This window comes from Oratosquilla oratoria, chromosome 31, assembly GCF_046742065.1.
Source record: "Oratosquilla oratoria isolate Oo_2021 chromosome 31, ASM4674206v1, whole genome shotgun sequence".
NCBI lineage: Eukaryota > Metazoa > Arthropoda > Malacostraca > Stomatopoda > Squillidae > Oratosquilla > Oratosquilla oratoria.
The window spans coordinates 14,984,259-14,993,830 of record NC_134807.1 but is presented as its reverse complement, the minus strand read 5'-3'; the positions used below and the strand labels follow the sequence as shown (position 1 = coordinate 14,993,830).

At 40.3% G+C, this 9,572-nt stretch overlaps 1 protein-coding gene across 1 annotated transcript in view; it reads right to left on the bottom strand.

Annotated features, from left to right (window-relative positions):
* Window positions 1-1,743: 1,743 nt before the first annotated feature.
* LOC143041450 (CD109 antigen-like) overlaps window positions 1,744-9,572 on the bottom strand; it is an 83,022-nt gene continuing 75,193 nt past the window's right edge. The window contains exons 29-34 of the mRNA XM_076213338.1: window positions 7,888-8,126; window positions 6,254-6,415; window positions 4,990-5,186; window positions 3,323-3,506; window positions 2,949-3,057; window positions 1,744-1,960 (exon numbers count right to left, since the gene is read on the bottom strand). Of these exons, the coding sequence (XP_076069453.1) occupies window positions 1,785-1,960; window positions 2,949-3,057; window positions 3,323-3,506; window positions 4,990-5,186; window positions 6,254-6,415; window positions 7,888-8,126 (1,067 nt within the window). The 3' untranslated portion in view covers window positions 1,744-1,784. The remainder of the gene's footprint in view (window positions 1,961-2,948; window positions 3,058-3,322; window positions 3,507-4,989; window positions 5,187-6,253; window positions 6,416-7,887; window positions 8,127-9,572) is intronic.

The window sequence follows — 9,572 nt, the reverse complement described above, 5'->3', positions numbered from 1 at the left end:
ATGTGGTAGGGGGAAGAAAGAATACTGCCATCAAGTCTTCCCACTCGGGTCATAAAGGGCAGCTAAAACAGGATGGAGTAATGGGACTAGGCATCTTGCTCACTGTAACCCTAATGGGTACATTCCTATGAGAAATTAAGGCAGAGTAGGGTCTGGGAGTCTTCCAAACAGAACCCTAAATTTTAGGTATTTTAATGTGCATGGGTGTGGTACATGTGGGAGTAAATGGGAAGAGATAGGCAGTATGTTTGTGAGAAGGAAGATGGATGTGTTGGCATTAAATGAAACTAAGTTGAAAGGGAGGAGTGATTTTGAATTTGGGAGTATACTGAGGAGGGTGTCTGGAGTGAGGAGAGGATGAAGGAGGGAAGTGGTGGCTATACTAGTAAGTGAAAAGATAAGTAAGCATGTGGTGGAGTGGAAGGTGGTGGCAGGAAAGGGATGAGTGGAGGTGGAAGTAAAATGTAGACTAAGAAAAGCAAATAAATACCTTGGAGGATTAAAGAGTGTTATGAGAAATAGGCATTTGGGAATGGATGCAAATAGAAGACCAAATGAAGGGGTAGTTGTGCCAACAGCACTGTATGGGTCAGAGACCTGGAATTTAAGAGAAACAGAGAGGAAAAGTTTAAATGTGTTTAAGATGAAATATCTGAGAAGTTTGGTAGGGGTTACAAGGCTGGATAATGAGAAATGAGGTGAGGGGAGTGGGGGTGGAAAAGGAGATGGCATATGGGGCTGATAAAAGAGTATTGGGATGATTTGGACACATGCAAAGAATGAGTGAAGAAAGATTTGTAAAAGAGGTGTGGAAGGCAGAGGTGAAGGAAGTGAATTTGAGGGGACAACTGAGGATGAGATAGATCGATGGGGTGAAAGGGTCACTGAGCAAGAGGAGAATGTCTCTTGAGCAAGGGAAAAGGTAGGAGATAGGGGTGAGTGGAAAATGGCTGTGTATAGATGATACTATGATGGAAGGGAGGGGGTAGGGAGTGGTTATGTGTAAATTATATTTTGATACAATCCAAAGGGATTTTTCCCCATCCTCTCTTTTTCTGCATGAGGGGATGGAGAGGGGAGTTGCTGATTAAGTGAAGTGGCCTTGCTGTATATGTACTATGTCTTACTGCATTGTTTTTGACCCAGGGCAGTGGGCAGGATACAGGGATTACCCATCATCCATGAGGAAGAAGATGAAAGGGTGGTGGATGGGAGTGGAATGGGTGGGAGTGGATACTTGCCTTTTGGCTTGGCTACCTCCCCTGTAAAGGGGAAAAAGTCCTTGGTATATAGATAGAATATAAATTCACTTTGGTGTGATCGAAAACTTTAGAAAAGGTCAACAAAACAAAGACGAAACAAGATGGAACGGAATGTCTAAAACATTTATCTAATAAAATTCTAGCTGGATGAGCGGGTTAGAGTGTCGCTACTAGTGGTGGAGGTTGAAACGACAGCAGTTTGAACTCTGCCACCAGCGAGTTGGACCAAGGGCATGGTTCATTAATATTACACGCTACAAAGTCCTCTGTAAGAGGCACTGTCCTAGACTCCTGATAGAAGGGATTTTTTTACGTTAAACTGAATCGACATTCTAACATAAGTTATCAAAGAATATGCGGCGTTCCAGAATGTTTCACAAAGTGGACTAGTATGTAGTAAATTCAGTTATGATTTGATCATATGAATGAATATCAAAGACACCATTCATATTTCATGAAACAAAATAAAAACATATAGAGACACAAACAACAACATCATAAAAAAAAAAAAAAAATCAGACGCTATCTGATAAGGACGAAGAAGAAGGTCAACCCCCATAAGGCCACAAGGTAAGGTCTGGTCTTGGAGGCCCTTCCACTGTAGTAAGGGCAGTAAGGGCACTGGTATGACCCACAGACTTCACAGATGTCAAGAGCAGCCAATGGTGTAGTGTTGATCATGACAGTTTCAAATCTTTCTGTTGAAAAAATAAAATAAACATAAATATATAAAAAATAAAATCAAGTAAATAGATCAATAAATACATTATTAATAAAGATAAATAAAGAAATTATTAATACAAATAAATTTATAAAAAATAAAGAAAAATAAAATAATTAAAAAATAAGATAAACATAAATAAAAAATCAAATTGAATAAATAAATACAGTATCAATAAAGATAAATAAATAAATAAAATGTTACCCGCATTATACAAATGTATGAAATGTCCCCCTTAGTCCTTTTCAACAAACTGTCCGAAATGTCCTCCTTTTTCTCCACCAAGTCCCACCTGTCCCCTTCTCACACCTGCCCCCCTCCTCCCTTCCACCTACCACCCACCCCTCCCTGATAACCTCTCCCAGTTCCTTCCCCGTCGACCTATATGTACGCAGAGTGTTTGCCATATGTCTGTATTTGAAAAAGCTGTAACAAGCGAAACGTCGTACCAATAAAGGTTTCGATCTCACACGGTGTTGATTCTAACAGTCTTGTCGGCTTTTGCCTTTGTGTTTCAACTATTCATATATAGTTCTACAAGAAGCCTCAAAACTGTTTTACTATATAATGAAAGACCACATGTCAAAGGGATGTGAAGAAATACAGTTTTCTGTATAGATGTATATGTGTAATAGCTTAGAAGATGATATAGCCCAAACTCAAACAATACATGAGTTTAAATCTAAATATGACAATTGGAAATCAAAGATATAGATTAAGTTGGAACCATACAAGAATTTGAGTCAAGATAAGTTAGAAAATTAGAGAATAGGAGACAGGACCCAATGAGCATTGATGTACACTACAATTAGGTAAATACTTGTACACAAACACACACACACCACACTCTCATCCCCTTGCTCAAAGAGGACAGTAACGGTTTGCAGTTTTAATAGAAACTTTCATACTGTGATAGGAACTCAAACTCGGTAAATTGGTAAATAAAACTTAAGAATGAGAATTACCTAACGCCATACTCTCGAAAACTGTAGCAGAGCGAACAGCCGTATGATTTGCTGCTGGAAACCAACGCTCCAAACGGTAACTGAAGCACTGGGTAGATGTTGATGGGATCTGTGGGTGAAAAAGAGAAAATCAAATTAGATAATTAATCTATTATTTATTTGTTTATGAGATGATATTTTCTTTATTTATTCATTTACTATATTCTCTGTGGTCCTGTTCAGCAGAACAAGTGGTCGAAATATATGGATTTTTTGTATCTCTGATCTTAATTTCTCCAATAGTGGATTAAAAGTCTTATTTTACCAATGTGTGACTACATTATGTTTCTCTAATATATATATACACACACATGCATATAAAGAAAATGTCTTACATATTCCAATTCCCAAAACATGAACTCATCGGTTGGTTTTGAGTCGATCATTTGTGGGAAGGATCCAAATCGTCCCTTCCTGACAACTGAGTTGGCGTAAGGCTGGTACACCTTGTATCCAGTGGGCATTTCCACCTCTATGGTTGCAGCGTGACTTGTAGGTGATAAGTCTACAGCAGCCCATCTGTGAAAAAATAAAATAGGTGAATAAATTAATAAAGATAAATAGATAAATAGATAAAAAAAAAAAATTAACAGTTCCCAAATTAGAAACTTTCAGTTCCAAACTATGGATACATTTGCTAATTCTGCAAATTCCCAAATAAAATAAACCTTCCCAAAAACTCACCAATCTATCTATCTTTGTAACTACCAAAAAAATGACTTCTTTCTTATCTATATACCATAATGCCTTTTCTCCCCTCTCATCAATCATCCACAATTGGGGAAATATGCTAGAAGGCATGTTACAGTACTTGGATGTGGAGAGATACGAAAACCGGTCACAACGAGCATGGCTGCCGTCCCGTAAAATACAACTAGGTAATACACGCTGGTGCCAGTCCCCCATGGTCTTGCCGAGCAAGCTACCATGCAATCACCCTCCCTTTCCACGCCAAGCAGCTCTCAACAAATTAGATTCACTTGCTCCAGCTTTGACTTTTGTGGGCATCCCATTCATCTCCATTGAAGGTTGTCTCTTGTATTTACCTAGTTGTATTTTATGGGAAGGGGAGCTATGCTCGTGGTGTCCCGTCTTCATATCTCATTTTATCTAAACTGTTTTTAAATTCATGAATTGTTTTTGCATACACCACTTTTTCATCCAACTTGTTCCTGATGTCTTTTACTCTGTGGGGAAAGCTGTTCTTTTTCAGGTCCCTTCTATAACTGTCTTTCTTGATTTTCTTTCTGTGTCCTCTTGTATTTCTACTATCCCTTTTTATTAGATCCTCTCTATCAATAGTTTCTATGCCTTTCATGATTCTATAAATAGTTATGAAGTCTCCTCTCTCTCTTCTTTGTGAAGATGACCTTGTGAGTAGGATCTCATAGGGCTGTCTCTTCTTTCTATATACCAAAATACCTAAGGGAGAACTATCCAGCCAAGGTACACATACATACATATACCAAGGCTTTTTCCCCCTTTCAAGGGAGGTAGCCAAAAAGAAAAAGGCATAAAATCATTCCCACCCATTCCATCCCTAAATACACTCCACTCCCCTCCACCCTCCCTCCCATCTTAGCACCTCCTGGATGACGGGTCATCCCTGCACCTTGTCCACTGCCCTGGGTCAGAGGCAGTGTCGCAAGTCACAGCACATCCACAGCAAGGCCGCTTCATTAAATCGGCAACCCCCCTCTCCGTCCACACACCCACCCTTTAAGGTGTTATCAAATTGAGCTATTCTTCCTCCAACTTCCAATTCATTAGCAGTGCTGCCCACCTCCAGAACCTTTTCCACTGAAAAATAACTATGTCAAACTATTTTGTTTTCTTAACAAAAATACATAGAATGTCACTTGATATGCTGGAGGGAAATAATTTCCCCCTGCATATCAGATTCCTTCCCGAAAGCTGCAGGTTGCATATCTGCTCCAACAGTTGAAGGAAAACTAGCCCAGTGTGATAGCACCTTTACACAGGAACCAAACACTCCACCCACCTTGTGCACACTGTAATCGTGATCAGTGACTTATTCCCAAAGGAATGGTAAAACTCTTTGACTGTGAGATCGAAGAACTTTCTGGAAGGTTTCTTCATGAAGTAAGGAACATCCACGCCATAGGACAACTCCATCTGGGCCAAAGCTTGACCAAAGCCTGTTGCCTTTAGGTACACATGGCCCCAGGCATTTGGGATCTTGAAATAAAGGACACAACAATATACATACATATACATGCAGGGCTTTCACATCACTGCAAAACAAGGTATGCAAAATATTCACAGGAGAAAAGAAACTTAAAGAATCTAAGTGATGATGATATGGTTTAATGTCATAAACTCCCCCTATTGGGAGGCTAGGACGGTGTCCCTTACAGAAGACTTTGTAGAGTGGAATTTAATGAACCATGCCCTTGGTTCAACTTTGCTGGTGGCAGGGTTCAAACCACCACCACCTTGACCTTCACTGCAAGTAACGACACCCTAACCCGCTAGGCCAGTGAAGACAGTAAGTACTTTTGTATTTACATCATCAGACAAATGTATTCATTCGAAAGTACTTACTGTCTTCAAGTTTCTTTTCTCCTGTGGTAATTTTGTGTACATATACATAGAGCAAATGTCTGTAGATGCATGAATGTACCTGGTATTCGCTGACACGGGACAGAGAGGGAACCTGGGCAGCCTCAGTGGCACAGGCTACCTTCCCCAGTTCCAGCAGCGAGCAATATAAAGAACCTTTTGAATACTGTATTCCATCATACTCTTGAAGACATTCCTAGCACAGTGCTCTTTGCAAAGGACTTTGTAGCATAGAATTCAATGAACCATGCCCTTGGTCCAACTCACTTGCTGCAGGGTTCAAACCTCTATCACCATCACCTTGACTTCTGTCACAAGTAGCAAGACTCTAACCCACTCAGCCAGCAAACATCCTCAATAACATCAAGCATATCAGTAATTATAAATATGTTGATATTAGGAAAAAAATACATCAACATAATGCTGTGTCTTGCTAAACGGTTTCTGACCTGGGCAGTGGGCAGAAGATAGGGATGACCCTTCATCCACAAGGAGCTAAGATGAGAGGGTAACAAGAGTGGTGGATAGGAATGGAATGGGTGGGAGTGAAATGAGTGGGAATGAAATGGGTAGGAGTGGGTGCATGCCTTTGACTTGGGTACTTTCCTTGTGGGAGGAAAAGCCCTTGGTGTATATATATAGACAGAATTTATAATGACTGATATGCCTCCCTTTCTCCCTACCTCAATGAACCGATGTGAAGATAGTGATACGTTACTAATGGAGACATCCCTCATAAAACCCTTCGTGGATGCAGCTTCAAGTCTGATGTTCATACTTGTGATGTCCCGTAATCTCGCACGGTATGCATATTCCGTGAGTGCCTGCATGGCCACCAAGGAATCCTGTAGGAAGAACATGAAGGTCTTTAGAACATGACAGCATAAGAATGGAAAAGACTGCAAGAGACCATATAGCATGCATTAAGCAGTTCCATGACCTTTACCACCTGGCATCCTCATCCATAGTTATTTAATATTTTTTTAAAACAACCATTTTTTCAGCGCTCACTAAATGGTTACAAAATATAGTTCATTCATTAGCCACTCTGTTGATAAACCAGTTCTTGCTTATTTCCTTCTTAAACCTAAGTTTGTCCAATTTAAATCCATTATCACGAGTCTTGACCTGCTGTTTTAATATGATGACTTTGCTTGAATCACCCTTGTCATAGCCCCTGACATTTGGTTAAAGAGACCTCCTTAAACGTGCAATGTGATATATAAACTCATCCTCCCTGTCCGTGGTTACCTTCTCTGGTGAAAAGATAACTCAGACACAATTTAGAAATCACTGTGTCTAAGAGGGTTATCACACTGGGGTATTTTTCTTTTGACATCCTACCTTCAGCCTATTACTACAATTTACAAAGATTACACTCAGTGATGAATTATACAAGCCCTACATGGGTACCTAATCTCACTAAGAAACACCACAACACCCTACAGACCATACAAAACAAAGCCCAAAATACAATTACAGGATACAGAAATACATAACCTACAGGCCATTTACAACATGGAATGAAAGTCCCCAGTCAAGGATCACCTTCACATGAAAGGCACACAAACACTTGCCACAACATCCACAAACATAGCACACCCACTACACTACATAGCAGAACACTCATACATGCCAAAAAACATCAAAACAACACCCAAATACCTATATCACACCCAAATACTCTCTTCCTCCATAACCACCAGACACAAGGTTCCAGAAGCATATCCATAATCATATCACTCACTGTTCTATCAACAAAGTGAGAAACAATATAATGCTGCATGCCAGACCTCCTGACATCCATACTTCCGAATCCTCTCTCCCCTGAAAGGACAGAGTCCACTTGGCTAGACTGCAGTGAGGACACCATCCAGCCCTTTTAAGCTACCAGAGGAGGCTGGATGACCATATCACAGAGAACTGTCCAGGATGCAACACTTTATCCCATACTATACAACACATTATGAAAGAATACATTGTTTGTAATGACGCACACCAACAACACAATATACAGTCTATAAAGGATTTGTGGGAAAACCCCGTTCCAGCCATCAGGGAGACAGGACTGCTCAGCCAGTGTAGGGAACACCAACAACTGCATGTGAAATGAAAACATCTTGCCAATATATATATATATATATATATATATATATATATATATATATATATATATATATATATATATATATATATATATATATATATATATATATATATACTGGAGGAGGAGGAGAGGAATCAATTGCTATATTCTTTATATGAAAAAATGGAGGAGGAACAGTTGAAGATGATAAATGAGAATGAGAAAACCTACTGCAGGAGACGTGAAGGCCAAGTTCCAGTCCCGAACTGACTGAAGCCACGTGACGATGCGCTCATTCTCGAGGGTGACACCGTCTCGGACGAGGAAGACCAGGAGGGCATAGCTTGTAGCCTCCACAGCCATCGAGTCCCATTCCTGAGGCTCCTTTGGGAGGATGAAGTTCCTCTGGTTGTTCTCATATTTTCTTCTGTTTGCTGCGATCTCGACAGGAGACCAGTAGTACATGCCATCTGGAAGTCAATGTCTTTGTTATTATCATTATTATTGTATTTAAAGTGTGGACAGGCAGCAAGTCTTCAAACAGACAAATCCGAACTGGAAATTATGAACGCCTACAGACAAATTCTACAAACTTTATACTGATGAGTTGAACACCATATGAGGATGGAGCCTTTATTTGTATGACATTTCGCTTATTACAGCTTTTTCAAGTACAAGTTGAGATACACATGCTTGAGATTAAATAAGAGGAATGGAGGGAATGGGGAAAGAAAGAAGTAAGGGGGGTAAGGAAGAGGAGGAGGAGAGGAGGAAGAGGAGAAGGGGGATTGAATACTGGGAGAGGTTGAGAAAGCTGGCCCAAATGTCCGCGGGCAAATTGCTCACAAAGGGTGGTTTGAAATTTTTTGTTGGCTATGGGTATTAGAGGAATTATGTGGGGTGAGATGTTGAACATGCCCCTATTTTGTTCAATAGTGTTCGTTCCTTGAATGATCGCTGCTTCCAAACACTTCCTGTGGATCTTGTCGGGTTCTCATATCAGCAGCTCTGCATTCTTCCAGTCCATCAGATGGTTTTCCCTGTTCCTATGTGTCACACATGCATTGGTGGTGACATCATGCCTGACATTGTAACAGTGTTCACATATCCGTGTATTAAGGTCGCATGATGTTTCTCCAATGTAAGCTTTATCACATCCCGAGCATGGAATAAGATAAACACTGGCTTTGGTGCTCGGTGTTTGGTTGTTGTATGTTCTTGTCCTCGTAATGTCTTTTATCATCCTGCTGGTCTGGAAGTAGTGTGCCCCACCCTTTCTACTCAGTCCTGTCATCTGATTGGATGCAGCTGTCGTTACCTATGAGCTGATGTCCTGCTACTGGCTGACTGGGGTATATGTCCAAGGATTATTGGGTTATAACTGGTCAATTCATCTATTGTATCATAAGAACATAAAAATGGAGGAGACTGGAAGAAACCATAAGGCTTATACTAGGCAGTTCCATATCCTTTACAAACAGTCATCCCTATCCATATATCTATCTTATTTTCTCTTATAACAACCAGTTATTTCAGCATTTGCTACAGGGTTACTAAGTCTATTCCATTTGTTAACCACTCCACTGGTAAACCAGTTCTTGCTTATTTCCTTCTTAAACCTAAATTTGTCCAATTAATATGAGTCCTACTCTGCTGTCTTAACATGACGACCTTGTCTGCATCATCCTTGTTAAAGCCCTAGTGATTGGTCAGTTCATCTGTTCCATCATCATGTGATCTGTCTTCATGTTGTGTTTCAGCGTTTCAGTGAGCAGAGTCCAGTGATCAGTTCTACTGCTAGTTACTTGGAGGCTGTGGGTCTTTTGCAAGAGAGAGACCAGGGGGTAATAGATGGATTCATCTGCCACATGTGATGTCCACATATTACATCTTCTCATCTCTGGGTCATGTTTCAT